The 18,173-nt window shown below is 32.0% G+C and overlaps 1 protein-coding gene across 1 annotated transcript; it reads right to left on the reverse strand.

Moving 5' to 3' along the window:
* Positions 1-967: 967 nt before the first annotated feature.
* Positions 968-3,747, reverse strand: LOC140819731 (calmodulin-binding protein 60 D-like). Its single transcript, XM_073179913.1, has 7 exons — positions 3,579-3,747; positions 3,329-3,395; positions 3,004-3,062; positions 2,452-2,930; positions 1,984-2,144; positions 1,706-1,897; positions 968-1,621 (listed from the first exon to the last, which is right to left on the reverse strand). The coding sequence occupies exons 2-7, from the start codon at positions 3,353-3,355 to the stop codon at positions 1,154-1,156; spliced, it is 1,386 nt and encodes a 461-aa protein (XP_073036014.1). The 5' UTR covers positions 3,356-3,395; positions 3,579-3,747; the 3' UTR covers positions 968-1,153.
* Between the last annotated feature and the right edge of the window lie 14,426 nt (positions 3,748-18,173).

Here is an 18,173-nt window from a genome sequence, read left to right on the forward strand (position 1 = left end):
GATGACATAAATCAGAACGAAATGTTTATTTAATTATATTTAATATTAGTTATGTTATTGATTGACTTACGCAAATTTGTATTTCGATATGATATGTAATGTATATGACACTCACTTCGTTGACATGTTATAACTTTTAAATTTGACCAAAGAGACGAGTGCTATATACAAAAAGTGTAGGAGATGACACTAACTTCGTCACTTATTATTTCGACAATTATTAATGATGAAGTTATATGGTAATCAACTTCGGTTATTTAAATGATAAATCAAAATAATATTTTAAACTTCACATATTATAAAAAATGTGCTTCAATTTTAATATCAAGTGTAAATTTACTTCCTAATATTTAGTTTTGATTTTTTATTTGTAGGAATCAAGACCGAGTCACAACTCAAAAACATAATCCTTGGAGTGACTTGTCAATTACTCAAATTAATTAAATCTAATTATTTAACAATAACAGAAAATATTTAATTTTTAATTACAAAAAATAAAATAAAATAAAGGGTGTAAAACAAGAAGTTTAAATGATATAAATAAACTGAATTATCTATTAATGGTCTTGGATTTTAAATTCAAAATCAGTTTATTAGGTCTAATTACAGCACGAGATCTTTGCAGCGTGTTGAAATGGTCAAGCCATAAAATTCGAAGGAGCATTATTTTTTTTTTTTTTGAAAAAATATTTTCAGATGTTACAACAATATTCGGAGGAGCTTTTTGAAATTTTTAAAAAAATGTGTAAATGGAGAAAAATATAGAAATCATGAAAATATAATTAAATACGGGAAAAACTGTATAAGCTTGATGAAAGCGATTAAAATTGCCAAAAAATCTGAAGATATAAGACTAAAATTGAAATTAAGTTATATAGATGACTAAAATCGGAAAGAAGCAAATATATACATAATAAAAAATGCATTTTCAGTGCAATTTGGGTGCTTGAAATAAAAATGGACAAAGAAGAGACCAAAGGACAAAGCCACATACATCAAGTAATTCAACTTTAGCAAGAGTAAAAAGGAACTTTGGCTCAAGTTTTTCAACAACAATATTATACAAACAGACAATTCTATAGAATGAACAGATGAAAAATTCACATATTTAGCATATTTTTGATTCTTTCCGGCTGGAATAGCTTTCAGAGGTTTATTTTTTTCGGTTATTAAGATTCATTTTCATACGCAGAACATCATTTTCCACTTCCTTGGATTCAGCCATGGCACTCCCAGTTCCTTCTATTCTTGGACCATGCACCTCAGATCCAATATCGAAATCGGTAAACATCTCACTGAAGAGCTGATCATCAGGTGGACAAGGGAAATCGTCGACGAATCCAATGTCATGTACACTGAACGACTCACAAAGTGCAAGTGAATTCATGTCTGAAACGGGGATTCCTTGATTGAGCAATGGATCTGGAGCTTCGATATTGTTGGATTCATGGATCGTTTCAGCAGCTCTAGTGTCGGGATTCATACCGGGATATTGTCCTGGAATGCGACCGAAATATGTTTTTACAGCCTCGAGGTGCTGTTGAAGAGAATCCGGATCATCAAAAGAGGTGACATCTTCCCAGTGCTCGAAAGCAGATGATATCAACTTGTCCGCAACAACCTGCCATACAAATTTATTATGGTTAACTCTATCGAGGGAACCATGGCTTTTGTCAAAAAATTTAGAGGATTATATGAAGCATGCCTTCTTGTCTTGGGATAACATAGAAGTGGCAGCATACTCTCCCTGTGAATACATCCATTGCAACTTTCCGAAAATGTCGAAAACCACGCCGGAGTTTTCCTTATAATTGAAGTACCAGTACATCTTGCCGCTGTGGCATTTTCGAGCATGATTTATAGTGCCCTCCCACTTCTTTCCCTTCGAACGAGCAATCTGAAGATAAGTCAAGAAAGTTATGCATCCGTGTGCAACTTTAAGGTGAATAACCAACCGGAGAAAAGGGGAGTAAATTTTTTTACGTTTTTCAGTTCTTGAGGATTTATCAGGAGGTGGATTAGAAATTTGTCTACGTTATCGATTCCTTTGGCTTGCAGACGCTCCTCTATCTTACCACGTCGTTGTATGTTTTTCAGTACCGAAATTTTATCCGTCGGAGTTGGGACCTCCTTCTTCTCGAAATCTAAAGATATCATTCAGAGAAAATAGACAAGTTAGCTGATTAGAGTTTTCAGGTCAGTCATGTCTGGTGCTGTCACGCCCCGAGCCCGGGCTTGCGCCTGCGTGATTGCACAATGGGCTCCTATAGCAACTACTTCTTATTCGTCATCGCTTTACGAAAATGATTAACTAAAGTTGCTATAGAAGTCCATTGTAAGGTATTATAAACTCATTTTAAATCTTTCATTTTTAAGATGTGTGACAAGTGTATCACAGGTGCCGACAGCCAGGATTTTGATCAAGGTTGGTGACAGAAAGGTGAAACTTACATTTGCTGCGGTAACACTTCACCGCGAAAGATTCAGTTTTCGCTTCTTTTACAATGATCCCATCAAAGGTTCCGACAATTCTCGCCCCCAACCGGAACACCGTCGGCTTCACCCGGGTCGCATGATGTCTGAACTTAACGCCTTCCAAAACGCAGACGCCTCCTTCTAGCTTACAGAGTTTTACATTAAGAAGAGGCAACTTATTCCCTTCTACTTGTACAATTTTCTCATTAAATCCTTCTCCTGTGCAATCATCAGTTCCCTGTGCAAGAACAACTAGTTCAAACTTTGCAAATGCAACCGGACCGACCTCGATTCTCTTCCCCGTGGAACTATCATAGAGAACCACTTCAATGCAAGTGCTGCCTTCTCCTTTTATTTCATGGCATGCCAAGGTTGGCTGAGAAACCTTCTTCGAGAACCGGAGCTCCATAGTTTTCGGCACCGGGGTCGAATTCGAGCCCGTAACTGTAAGCATCCTGTCAAGTAGAAAATAGAAAACAATCCATTAATTTTACAAAAATTTGCAGCATTCCATACATAATTTCCCACCTCTTGGTTTCTGTTGAGATTCCAGTTTCAATCCTTTCCAATCCGAACTCATCTCCCACCTAGTAATTGGGACCAAAAGTTGCAAACGAAAAACGATATTAAAATCATATATTGCAAAAACTAGAAAATTTTGAAGTAAAAAAGTGAAATTAAGTTTAAGAATTAGAACATATAATTAATCAAGAAGTACTTGAAATAAATTGTAATAAAAAATTAAATATATGAAATTTCCCTAGATCAAGATGTACAAACATACTAAAATAAAAGCGAAGACTTCGAGTCTTTATTTATCAATATATGGTGTTAAATAAATATGCGTACACACCGTTTTTTGGACCTGGCGAGCCTCCATAGCTTACCCCACTTCGCTGATCTTCAACCTCCGGAAAAACCTGATAATCAACACGGAGACAAGAATTAACTTGGTATAGACGTAAAGGCGATCGAGGCCGAGAAGAAGAAGAAGAAGAAGAAAGATTTTCAAAATCTTCCATCGACTAGTCCGGGCCGAACAAATATGAACATATTACTGCCGGAAAAGACGACGGAGATCAACGGGGGTTTTGATCGCTTACAGTTTTAGAAACAAAAAGTTCCTGAGCATGATCCGATGAAATCTCTATACAGATGAGCAGAAATGATGGCTAGGGTTTGGTTTCAATTTATAGACTAAATTAGTTATATATTTACTTGATTTAATTTCCCAGAAGTTCCCACGATGCTTCCTAACTCTCACACAGCAACATTTTAATCCCAAGAGAACACGAAGCAGGCATGGAAGAAATACGAAGTATCTTGCGTTTGGACGATGCATTTGAAATCCATGGATTTCGATGATATTTTAATTGTTAATATTGAAACAATAAATGAAATATTAAATTTATCTTACTTATTAATTCACACATTTATTACACAAAGTAAAATGATTTCAAATGTTTTCATTATTTAGTGAATTTGAAACTCATTCTAATTAATATGGAACCCTTTATGAACATGGAATGAGTGGATTTGAAGTTTATAGTCCTATTGATATCAACTCACGGGAGATTTAAGGTCCGATTCGAGCAAGTGTCACTAGTATAGATGCATGCTTCGAATTTACCTTGAGCCTGAAATTACGAAGAATACCGTTAGAAGGGGACCGGGAGGGTGTCCCGGCGTAGCCCCTCCGACGCTCAAGCCAGAGACCGAAGATATAAGGGGGAGCTGCTAAGGGTGCTGCTGAAAAATAATTTATTGAATGCCTGAGTTATACACCCGAATCTGATATTTATAGGAGAATACCTGGGCCTATGATGGGTTTGTCTTCCATTTGAGCTAAGGATGTGCCATGGATAATGGGCTCATCTACGGGGTATCACCTATTTTTCTAAAACTATCAAAATAAATTTGAAATCCGTTGATATGAAATATATCAATCCAAATGAAACCTTAAGGTTGTACTCGAGGAGATGAATTTGAAATTCATAAATTTCGATTATAATTTTATTGTTTAGAATGAAACAATATCTCTAATATTAAATTCATTACTTACTTATTTGCACATTAATATTATAATGAATTTCAAATGACATTGTTATTGAGTGAACTTGAAATTCATCATAACTAACATAAAATACTATACATCTTCTCTAAAAAAAATCATATAAAGTACATAACAAATAATATTAACATGATATTTAACATTGAATGCACACAATATCAGTATCATTTGAAAGTAATTACCACAATTATGATTAGTATTTCAAAACTTATTCTCGCCGGTTTCGTCAATTCAAACAAGTTAAATTTGAAATTCATCATTTAGGCATAGTTTGGTACATATGATATGATAAACATGTGATATATAATATAAGGATAAGTTAAGGATAAATAAGAGGTATGATATTATATTTAATGTTTGGTATGATTTTAATAATAGTGATTAAATTAATATATTAGATTGTAATGACAAAATTAACCTTATCATAATAAATTTTATAATTTCAAAGTTGTTGCTTGAGTTCATATTTTTTATATGTTCATGCGTCGATAGTGCTTGCACGATTTATTTATTTTTACCTAATTTTATATATTATATAATATGATAATGGAGCTCTTGATTTTGTGAGTCAAGTCAAATATCAATTTTTAAGGTTAATCGAGTGATACTAATAATTTTATAGAGATTTATAAAAATTATTTATATAATTATCTCAAATTCATTTATATAATTATCATATTATATAATATATAAAAATAAATAAAATATTTATTTGATTTTAATTTATACCTACTAGCATAGATTTATAAAAATCATTTATAAATTGAGGATAATTAAGTCATTTGTAGTGTATTTTATCATTAGACTAAAATTATCACACCTAATAGAAGGGATATGTTATCCTTCTAAAAAATTATTTATCAAGGGCCCATGATATTATCATGGGCTTTTTAAAAAGAAAAACTTGCGTGAGACGGTCTCACGGGTCGTAGTTGTGAGACAGATCTCTTATTTGGGTCATCCATGAAAAAGTATTATTTTTTATGCTAAGAGTATTACTTTTTATTGTGAATATGGGTAAGGTTGACCCGTCTCACAGATTAAGATCCGTGAGACGGTCTCACATGAGACTCACTCTTTTAAAAATGTACCAAACATGGGATAAGGAGGATTATTTATCAATCCCTCCCTTATCCCATGCACCAAACTATGCCTTAGAGTATCTCAAATACATCGATTCGAACACAAATGCATGACTCGATAAAGATTGTATGTTAGAATTTCCTCGATTAGGTTTCATCATGTAGTTTTAAACAAGATTTGGTGAACTTAATTACATTTTTTTTTTCTCTGTAATTCTCATTCATTTTTGTTTCGTGGTCGTCCCCATATCTTGAATCAAATCTTTTAGGAAATATTTTGAACTGTCGGAAGTCAAAATTAGTTTATACAAGGCAATTTCAGAGGAAAGTTCCCGGATGCTTAGGTGCTTGTCGGCAGCTGGTTCAAATCAGCAATATTTGTAGAATCATTAATATATGGCATTAATAAAATATCACACTAATTATATATAATTAATAAATATTAAAGAAAATGACAAAGTTATTTATCTAAATGGACAATAAATTATAAATTTGATCTACATAGAGAGCAAGTCTCTCATGAGATGATCTCATAAGTCTATAATCGTGAGACAGGTTGATCCGATCCATACCTATCATGAATAGTAACACAATTGCTCTGAAAAATAATATTTTTCATTATTTGAGATCGTCTCACATGAGTTTTTGTGCGACGTATATATGTGAATTTACTTACCTTAAAATAATATTAGAAAATGTAGTAATCAAAAAGAGTTTAAATACATGATTGCTAATTAAATAAGCTTTAGTATTAATAATGAGCAGTCAATTTGTCAAAATCCTGTCCCGCCACTCCACATGTCGTGACCACTCTTGATTCCGTCAATGCTTTTCAATTTCGATATCGAACAAGAAATAATTGAAGTCTGGACTTTTTGGGCAGTCATGCTTTCGAAGAAGATAATTCGTATGCCCATATATATATAATAATATTGCTCACGTATGTCGTACGTCGTGATGTGGTTTGAGTACTGCTTGGTTCACTTGTTAAAATAGCAAGAGAGTTTAGCCTGTAAATTATTATCGTTGAAATCTTTGCATTTTGTTCGTAGTTTTTTGTATATCGTAATATGCTTAAATCTAATTTGTAGAAGTTTTGATATACTTCACATCTACCACACAGTTTTGTGAGTATCGATGATGTATCAGTCATCTATTGGATGTAACGAAACACAGAAAAATTACACCTACAATAGATAAGTAAAACCTTACGGTGCTTTCATAAGTGTACACGGTCGTAGGTGTGAAACATATTAAAATTATACGTATGGTTACTTTTTTAAAAGAAGAAAGAATCGTCCCAGGAATTTTCCGCAATTTCCCATCATCCCACACTAAAGTACACCACAAAGAATATCTACATATTTAAAAGTATCCCCGACTGAGATGTTTACAGTAATTTTATATTAAAAAAAGTTATAATTTTAAAAATAAATTTACTATGCATGTTCTAATTTAATATTTTGGCATAATAGGGACAAGGGATTTTTCTTTTTAAAATTTATTTATTATTGGAATGGACGTGCCCCTTCCCGATAATTTGAACCGATTTATTTGAAAATATTTTAAACACCCGAAAGTCCAAATTTTGTTTTTACTTCAATGCAAGTTCAGAGGAAAGTGTCCGAATGCTTCGGTACTTGTCGGCCAGCAGCTGGTTCAAAAATCAAAGGGATTATTTGTATAATAATATTATATGGCTTTAATAAAATATTACACTATAAATAAATTAGATATAATTAATAAATATTGAAATAAAATGATAAATTTATATATATATATATATATATATATATATATATATATATATAAATTAGATATAATTAATAAATATTGAAATAAAATGATAAATTTATATATATATGTAATTTTCGAGACGACCTCTAAGGATATATTATTTCACATTGTTGTCAATTTTTATATGACGATTTACCTTTAAAATTCAACATGTTAGCAGACACACTAATATAATATATATATATATATATATATATATATGTAATTTTCGAGACGACCTCTAAGGATATATTATTTCACGTTGTTGTCAATTTTTATATGACGATTTTGCCTTTAAAATTCAACATGTTAGCGGACATACGAATATGATAGCTCATTCTCTTGGTCTTGGTTTGGTGATTGTTAAGTTTAGCTATTATTAAGGACCAGTGGATTTGTCAAAAGGATGTCCCGCCGTTCCATATGTCGTGACCACTCTTTGATTCCGTCAATGCTTATACTCTCTTTTGACTTATAATTTATAGGCCAATGATTAATATCGAAAACTTATTTTCTAGACATTTAATTTAGTTAATTAATGAACGAAGAACTTAACTAAAAAAGGCTCAATTAATCTTGGATTAATTTCAAATTAAAAGTTGAACATTAATTCTCTATTATTTATCTGTATTTACATAATTCCAGTTATTCCGAAAATAGGTCTTTTGAGATGTTATTATAGATTTATATCATGAAAAATAATATTTTTTTACATAATTTTTTTTCGTAAATGAGGTCGGATAGAAGAAATTTTTACAAAATTAATTCATAAAACAATCTCATTTATATTTTTTGTTATTTTAAATATCTCAAGTTAATTAGATAATGTCAAATTCTCTAATTAAAATATAGAAATTTAATTTTATTGTCTCTATCCTCTGGGAACTGACAAAACCCACTCGATCCATATCTTTGTTGGATATTGAACATGAAAGAATTTAATTTTAGGAGTTATTAATATTATTTGGGACATGCCAATATACTTTCAAAGAAGATACCTCGTATGTCGCATCGAAATAACCAAAATATTTGTTTTTTTATAATATAATAATGCTTTAGCTTATTGCTTAAGTCTTGAGTAAGTGTCGCATCATATGTTCTATATAAACAATTCAATTGGTTTGACAGTTATATTATATTATATAAATAATAAAAAATAAATTTATCATAGTTTAAAATCTAAATAAGATGCATACTATCAAATATAATAATATTTATAATTTTTTATACAAAAACCAAATTTAAATTAACTATAATACTACTAAAAAAATATTTTTAACAAAGTCAAAATCTAAATAAACATATATTTAACTAAAAATAAAATTTAAAATATAAGAAATATTTTTTTAAAAAATAAATATAAGAAAATAATCAAATTCTAAACAAAATTAATAAAATGGCTAATCGATCGGATCGATTAATAACCGTCTCACGACAGGTCAGACTGGTTTTTGGCCGGTTCTGACTGATTTGGCCATAAAAATAATTTTTATGCAAGGTTTTGACTGGACCAGTGATCGGTTCCTAGTCGAACCGGTAGGTTTGTTCAGCTTTTAAAAACAATTGCTATATCCCACGAAAAAATTAAATTAATGGAAGTGTTTAGTTCTTTGATGTTCAGAGACATATACATTTAGACTTGTCAAATCGGATCAGGTCCGTCGGGCCGCTCCGGCCCGCTATAAAAATTGAGCGGGTTGGGTTGATAAAATAGCAGCCCGTTTGGAGGTGGGACAAATGGGCTGAGCTCGTTTGGGTTAGGGGCCAAGATGGGTCGGGCCTAAATGGGGCGGGCTGGCTCGTCAAATTAGGGTAGAATTTTATATTTTTATGTTTTATATAAAAATTAGAACAAGTCTCCTACGCCTCCATTACTCTCTTATCTTATTTTTTTTTCTTATTTTTCTCCTGGGCATCGCCTCCATCACTAACTCTGGTAAAATCTAAATCTCTGTAAATTTTATTCATGAATCTTAAAGGGAAGAAATTTCTGTAAATTTTATTCATGAATCTTAAAATGATTTTTAAGCGTAACAGTTGTTTGTGAACCCAAGAGCAGTTTCATTTGAAGTCCGACGAATTGCAGTGAAATTTTGTTGACCCGGCGGATGTTTGCTAATTATGTGTATTGTTGAACACATAATATTTTCTAAAATTTACAACCGTCTCTTTCCTCGACTTTCTATTCTCTTCAATGTCTCAATCTTCATGTTTGGTTTAAGCACTTTAATTTTTATGGATTATGTTGTATGCTTTCTTAATTTCTCAGTTCAATACTTTTAAGTATTTTATGAAACTGTTTGACTGAAATATATTTTTCTTCTATGTTAACTGCGATACTGTTTAGAATTTTTTTATTAGCAAAAAATAAACGGGTGAGCCTGCCTAACCTGCGGCCCAAGGTGGGTTGGCCATTTAAAGGCCCGCCATTTTGGCGGGCTAGCCCCTTCCCCGCCTAATGGTGGGTTGCGGCGGGCTGACCCGTCCCGCCAACCCGTTTTGACATGTCTATATACATTCTCTTCTTAACATAGCGACAACTTATAATTCATATTATTACATTGTAGTATTTTATTTTATTTGTAGTTTTTTCCTTAATAATTTAAAGAGTTTTCCACGTGAATTTGGTGATCATTTTAATCTTTTAGCTTTTGTATTTCTATCATATCATGCGGCAGGAGAGACCAAAATATGAAGTTATAACTCACTCTTCAGTTCATATTACATTATATTAGTTTCATGATCAATTGTTTTCACATACTAGAAAATATGATCTAAAGATAGATGCTATGTTTAATAATCGAAATACCATTGAAATAGATGATAAATTTCAGCTCTATAAATTTCAAATGTATTTTTGTTGTTTATACTTATTTATATAGTATTTCATGTTAATTAGAATAAATTTCAAGTTCACCCAATAATAATATCATTTGAAATTCATTCTACTTTATATTATTCATGTGCAAAAAAGTAAGGTTGTATCGAAATTCATGGATTTGAAATCTATCAATCCAAACGTGAAGAAGACATCTATCTTCACGTAATTCAGTAACTACAAACACATAGAAGAATGATTAGACTCCGTTATAAAAATACACAAAAACTTTTGTGAGACGTTCTCACGAGTCAATTTTGTTAGACAAATCTCTCACTTGGATTACTCATGAAAAATGATATTTTTTATGCCAAAAATATTACTTATTATTGTAAATATAGATAGTGTAGACTCGTTTAACAGAGAAAGATCCGTGAAATGTAACTATCTAACCTACTATAAAAAATATTGAATATACCCCAACATTTTTAACACCATTAGTTAATCAAAGCATATTTATGTAAGGTATCATTGGGTCCAAAATGCATTGAAAGAAAAATTGTTATATCTTGAGAATATACACACGGATGATAATGGTTCGATATGTTTACAAAGTCATTGTCCAAAGGAAAGCTGGAAAAATGTAGAAGTATGACAAGTCTGTTGGAACCTACAAAATGAACTTGCGGGAGAGAATTGTTGACATACAAACCTCATCTCTGTGTTCAAACCATTTTTTTTGGCTAGCCAACCTTGAAAACCATTCTTGGTTTCACACCTTCACCATTCACATTATCATTTCACACTTCACCAACACCAAATTTTTTCTCGTAAAGAGCCATGCATTTGCATTGATTCAATCCATCCCAAGACAAGCAACAACAAGCAATTAAGTGTTGTTTACCCTAATCATTTAGGTAAATTTTAGTATGCTTTGTGATTGCGGTATTGCACGATCTTCCACATCAGAAAAAATTTTCTATTGTGATTAGAGTTGTGTGAGTTCCACTCAAAAAATGAGATTGAATGTAGTATCCAAGAATTATTATTCTTGAAGTTCTTGATGTCCCCTAAGTTTTTTTAGGGACAGTTCTTGTTATCTCATATTGTTGTAAGAATGATTTGCACCCATTATTGATATAGTGAAGATTTTTTTTGGTGGACTTCGATCTCGTTATTTTTCTTAATTTCAGTTTTCCACGTAGAAATCCTAATGTCGTTTTTCTTAATAATTATTATCAGTGTTGATATCATGAAAATATTTTGATTCAAAATTATAACTAAACAGAAAAGAATCAACGCTTCTGCGGTACGAAAAGTAATTTATTTGGCTATCTTTCCCAACAAAAAGAATGTTTGGTCTCTAGACACATGCATATTCTCTTTTATTTCTTCTGGTTTTGGATTAACAAAGGTTTTTATTTTATATATTAAATTCAGGAGAAAAAATCTGAACTCAACCATTTTCAATTTGTATATATGATTTTTTAATTATTTATGACATTGTAAGAAAATAAAATAAATTTTTTATTTATAATTTGACTATATTACCACTCTAAAACATTAAAAAAAACATACATGATTTAATCTCTTGTATTTAAAACAAATTTTGTATATATGGATTTCAGTGTTCCATGTTACTTATCCTATTTAATATTTTAAAAATTTATGAACAAAATTAAATACATACATTATTTAATCTCTTGTGAATAAAATAAATTTTGTATCTATGGATTTCAATGTTCAATGTTACTTATCCTATTTAATATTTTAAAAATTTATGAACAAAATTAAATACATACATTATTTAATCTCTTGTATTTAATTTGTGTAATTAATTTAATATATCACAACATTAACTTATTTGTAATGTCCGAGATTTAATATCGTATTACATTACGATTATTGATTTGTAATCAAGACGATTATGAATGGGCTAACCGAAACACGAATTGAAAGTGTGCATGTGAGATTGTTGGTGCGAGAGGCGAAGGTCTCGCGCATATGCGCGAAGAGTAGGCGCGCATATGCGCGAGCTGTGCAGAAACCAAGGTGCCAAAGTCGAACCATGCGCGCACATGCGCGACGTAAAGCGCGCACATACGCGATACGTCCAGAGAGTTGGGCGCATATGCGCCGGTTGGATGCGCGCATATGCGCGAGCTGCCGAGAAGTCAAGCAACGAGACCAGTAGGTCTCGCGCATATGCGCCGATGATGTCGCGCATATGCGCGAGACGTGTAATAGGCGGAATGAGCCACTCGTCCTCTTGCATGTACGTGGATGTATATATATATACACACGAATCCTTCATTCTTCAGAAGCAAAGAAACGAAAAGAAAATCGAGAAAATGTTTCTGAAAAAGGGTTGAAAATCACTACGCCTTTTGTGAGAAATCCGTTCATCCGATTTTGAATCCGACTGTGGTACTGTGTTCCTATCGACGTAGGCTACAACTGGACGTAAGTTTTATTACGTTTTGATATGATTTGAAATTATGGTATTGTCAGAATCTGATATGATTCATATATGATGTTCTTGGCATGTTAGACATCGTATAATTGAAACTGGATTGAGGAACAGATACCATATGAAATTGTTATGATTTTAGAGTTGAGTTGATTGAGAATTGATATCAAGATTGAAGTATTATCGAGTATGAGATGTTAGAATTGATATCTGACTGATATGGTATTGCTGGATATATTGAGATTATGATGTTATGCCGTTGAAACAGAATTTGATTGAATTCTGATATATCCAGTATTGATTGAGTGGTATATTGATACCGTACCCTCGATATTGTTATTGTCAGATTGATATTGACAGGTTTTGAGTTCGAGACTTCGACAGAGTCAGAATATCAGAAAGAAAGGTATAAATTAATGTTGTGTCGGGATTGCACAACTCGAGTGAGGTTTGACTCGAGTTTCCCTAAATCACATACTTAGTTTATTACATTGATATTTGTAATTGATGAGATTGATGTTTGTTGTCTATTGATTCATAGCCACTGCATGTATTGACTACTGAGTCGTTTAGTCATTGGCTGATTCGCCTTGTCACCGGCTGATTCGTCTGGTTATTTGCTGATTCGTCTAGTTATTGATTGATTCGTCTAAACTTTGGCTGATTCGCTTAATTACTGGATGATTCGTCTAGTTATTGGCTGATTCGCTTAATTATTGACTGATTCGTCAATTCTGCGGCTGATTCGCCCATACACTGGATATATGAATTATATCGATGCCGTTTAGGTATTGATTCATTCCTATCGACTGAGATTCGGTATAATTATTATTATCCAGACATCGGGATCCCTAGGTTAGAGTTGAGTCGAGTCTGAGACGACGCGTTGTTTGAGTCGAGTCTAAGACGACGCGTCGGTTGAGTTGAGTCTGATACGACATGTTGATTTAAAGTTTATATCATTCATTCTTGTGGAATTGCTACATGTTAATTATAACTGATATATGCTTTTGTATATGTTTCTATATAATTGCATGTTTACATTGTTTATACTGGGATTTATTCTTACCGGAGTTATCCGGTTGTTGTCTTGTTTTGTATGTGTGCATGACAACAGGTGGGGCTGGATCAGGGTCAAGAAAAGGATGAGATAAGACAATTAGCGTGGAGATCCGGACTTAGGAGTAGATCTGTTATATCACCTGAGGTGTCGTGAAGAAACAGTAGTTATTATGATTTATTGTTGTACAGGACTTGTACTTAGATCTGAGTAGTGATCTTGTAAATGAGATAGGACTTATTTCATATGCTGCGTACTCTTGTATTTTAAAAAAAAAAATTCAGACCCTGTTTATTCTAATTGAGTAATTATTCTCAGAAAATGATTAAGAATTGAATTAAGTTTGGGTCCCCACATTATTAATTTTTATTTTTAGGAAACATGACTTAGCGTGCAACAATCGTACTACATACATGCTATATATGGTTTTTTTTTTTTTTTTTCTAATTTTAAAAAGTAAAAACGATCTTTTTGTTAATACAAATTAACATAAATCAAATAACACAATAACGATAGAAAATTTACATATTATTTCAAATATTCGTTATAAAAATTTATTTTACTTTTTTTTGTCTCAAGTATTGATATGCGATTTACAAAATTGGTTTTCGCAGTTCATTCATAATCAATATTTGAAATTATTCGAATTATAACTTTCCCTAGTTATGGAGTTCATTCAATAATAATTAAAGGGGGTTTATTCAAAATCAAACAAGTAGTCACAAATATATTACTAAAAAAATTAAAAAATCTCATGTATTTCCACAAGTACAGTTGGATTTGATTCATTTTGCTTAAATCCAAATTTAATTGTAAATTTCTATTTTTATAAATGATTTTTAATTATTTGTGATATTTTAAATAAAATAAAAGAATTAATAATGAGAAAATAGAAAAAATGTACAATTAAGCTAGTGACAAAAATATGCATACAAGTTACCTATATATGCTACAAATCTAAAACAAGAACAAAAACAAATAATTTCAAAAGTTGGATATTACTTATCCTATGGATCATAGAAAAAAATAATTTCAAAATGTTACTTATCCTATTTAGTTTATTAATATTGAAAATGTATGAACAAAATACATACATATTTTAATTTATGTATGTTAATATATAACAACATTGAATTTATTAATTTTCTATAGGAAACATGACTTAACGTGCGCAAAATATGCGACTTCACGTGCAACACACGTGCACACACTAGGAAACGTGACGTCACGTGCAAAACACGTGCGCATGCAAAATATGCGACGTCACATGCAACACACGTGCGCAAACTAGGAAGCGTGACGTCACATGCAACACACGTGCGCAATGTTATATAGTTATTTATTGTGCTATATGGTCTAACTATTAATGATACCTATAGCTAAAAATCCAATCCAACAAAATAAATTTATATATAACCGTAGCTCATATATATGAACAAACATTCTTGAAGCTGAAAATTATTAGGTTTTCTTCGCAGGTATCGATCGTAACATTGATAAACAAGCCATTCTACTTCAGAAAATTATTCATAAATACCCGAGATCTCATCCCAGCTTGATAGAAAAGCAGTAGCACTAGGGCTCACGTGAAAAGGCCGGCTGCTGCATGGGAGTGGAGGCAGCAGATCATCAAAGGCTGGCGGAGATGCGATGTCCGAGACTGCTGAGGATTGGGTGGATGATGTGAATGCCCCCATGAGAGGTTCAACGTAATCTATATGACGCAGTGGGGCGGCGTTCATGTCACATTCATAGACCCCTTCAGACATCGGTCCAAAAACTTGTTCTTGCACAGCAGATGAAAAAGGTTTCCCAAATTCTGTCCCGTCGAAGTTTGGAAATATGGGATCAGCCATTGGTAAGTCTTGAAGATAATCTTGTAATCTTTCACTAGGGCTGAAGAACTTGTTTCCATCAAGAAGCTCTGTGGATGGATTCTCAAAAGTACTTAGCATGAAGGTGTCATCTTGATGAAGGACTTGGTGGTGATCATTTTGGCGGAAACTTTCGAAGTTGCTTGCCATAGGCCAAGAAAAAAGCTGCTGAGAAATGACTGAATCCAGCGGTGCGGGAATCGAAAAAGATGGTGGAATTGTTGGAAATGGGGCTAGTTTCTCAGTATAGCTCATGGTAGAATCAAATCCCATGTCATCAGCTGGACAAAATCCTTGAAGGATTGGTGGAGATGGGATTAATCGGTTGCAGACTGGATCGATTTCTGAATTCGGGTTTGGATTATTAATGTTCACATTCATCAAGTATAAATTTTCAGAAAAATCGCCGCCACGAGGATTTTCAAGAACAGGTGAGAATGTGGCCGGGGAAACCATATCTGCAGCTTGGAATGTTTGATTCTGTTGAGCAATGAACTTCTTCTTGATGCTTGAATTCCAAAAATTCTTCACTTCATTATCTGTTCTTCCAGGGAGATGCTTCGCTATTTGAGACCACCTACAAAAAAATTTGAACAAAATTTTTAAATAAATTATTTTCCTATTTTATATGATCAAATTAAATGACAAAACCTGTTTCCTAGGGTTCTGTGGAGCTCAATGACTATAGCTGCTTCACGGCGAGTGAAACTTCCTCTCTTCAAATCAGGCCTCAGATAATTAATCCACCTCAATCTGCAACTCTTACCACATCTTTGGAGCCCTTGTTTCACCAAAATTAATGAAATTAAATAGATGTAACATTTATATTTACATCTATATATATATATATATACACGCACGCACGCACTAGATCAAGGGATGCCTACGATCTAGCGTTTTTAAAGGTTTTTCCTTCATTTAATCACGAGGAAAATGAGTCGCAAAATCGAATCACGCATTATATTATACACACATTTGTGTTTTGTCAGTGCGTGTATATATATAAATACCAGCAAATTCGGGAACTGAACGCCAACAGACATGGCCATGGGTGGTGATGTAGTTGATGAGTTTTTCGTCTTCTTCAGGTGACCAAAGACCTCTTTTCACCATCTGTTTATTGCAGCAAGAATGTTGCGCCATCGCCGATCTTTGCTACTTAATTAATTTACAAGAAATGGAAAACTCAGATATCAAAAATCTATATAAAAACACACATATATGATCAGATCAGAGAAAAACGTGAAGATCTATATCAAGAAAAGAAAAGTTCTTGATTGAATTGATTAGCAGTATTCGAAAAATAACATGTCTGTGAGGAGTTCTTACAAAGAAGAAAGCAATTGAGAGAAGAAGAACCCTGAGGCAGCGTTTTTATAGTCACGAAAATGGACTGTCACGGGTCAGCCATGCAGTCAAATTCAAGGTTGGAGCCAAAATGTGTGTGGATCAATGAGATCACTCATATTCTTAAAATATGAAAAAATATGAAAATTAATTTTAGCTAAATAAAATTATACTTTTGTATAATCTATAAAATTCATAAATCTATGTAAACAAAGCTTTAAGATTGGCTTTTTTTTTTAAGAAAAAGAAAATTTTGGTTTAAGTTTCTCACATACATGCAATAAGATGATGAAAATTCTTAATTAATGCTCCAGCTAGATTTCGACTCGACTTGCTTTTTATGTACGACGACCAACACAAAATATATAGTACTACATCCGTCCCAAATATAAATATTATACATATATTTTTTTTTATCTGAGTCACATTTTTTATACATATTATTATTTTATCTTTTTTTAATCAATATCATTATCATTAAATACATTAATGAATTTCAAAATTTTGTATGTTATTGAAAAATCTATTAAATAAGGGTAAAATGAAAATTTTCTTTGCAAAAATTACTTTTCTAATGATTTTCTTAATGAGGCAAAATACCCCATGAGTAAATTGGAGCAATATATATTTTTTCTCTTCAAATTGAAAGATATTGAATTTGGTATAATTCTTCTAAATAATATTGTATAAACTTATTAATATTTTATAAATTTCAAATATTTTAAATTTGAAAAAATATTACTTTTTATGAAAAGAGTATTACTTTTTATTGTGAATATCGGTAGGGTTGGCCCGTCTCACAGATAAAGATTCTTGAGACCGTCTTACAAGAGACCTACTCAAGTATTTTATACTAGGATCCAATCATGAAATATTTTATTTGTGTATATAATATCTAAGTTTACATTCTCAATCAATGAGCGGTTGAATAACAAGGATACTAGTGTATCGGTCACATGTTGCCTAATTGTACAATTTTTTATAATTAATTCGATTTATATTAAAATCGATGTTATTATATATCTTATATATGATATTTTGGTGTCTTTATGGTTTTTTGTTTAAAAATTTAATGTGATAAAATATTTAATATCTAAAATTTAACTAATCAAAAGTTAAATTTCTCTCTTAAAAACACACGCTTAATGTGATTTAGGTCGACTATTTTTTTCATACTTAATTTTACCTGAATCAAAGCTT

This window comes from Primulina eburnea, chromosome 18 (assembly GCF_022965805.1).
Source record: "Primulina eburnea isolate SZY01 chromosome 18, ASM2296580v1, whole genome shotgun sequence".
Classification (NCBI taxonomy): Eukaryota; Viridiplantae; Streptophyta; class Magnoliopsida; order Lamiales; family Gesneriaceae; genus Primulina; species Primulina eburnea.

Coding starts and splice junctions, on each gene's coding strand:
- LOC140819731 (XM_073179913.1), bottom strand. CDS start 3,355: ATGGAGGCTCGCCAGGTCCAAAAAACG. Junction 1,898..1,983: donor ATCCTCAAGAACTGAAAAAC/GTAAAAAAATTT, acceptor ACTTATCTTCAG/ATTGCTCGTTCGAAGGGAAA. Junction 1,622..1,705: donor TGTTATCCCAAGACAAGAAG/GCATGCTTCATA, acceptor TTTGTATGGCAG/GTTGTTGCGGACAAGTTGAT.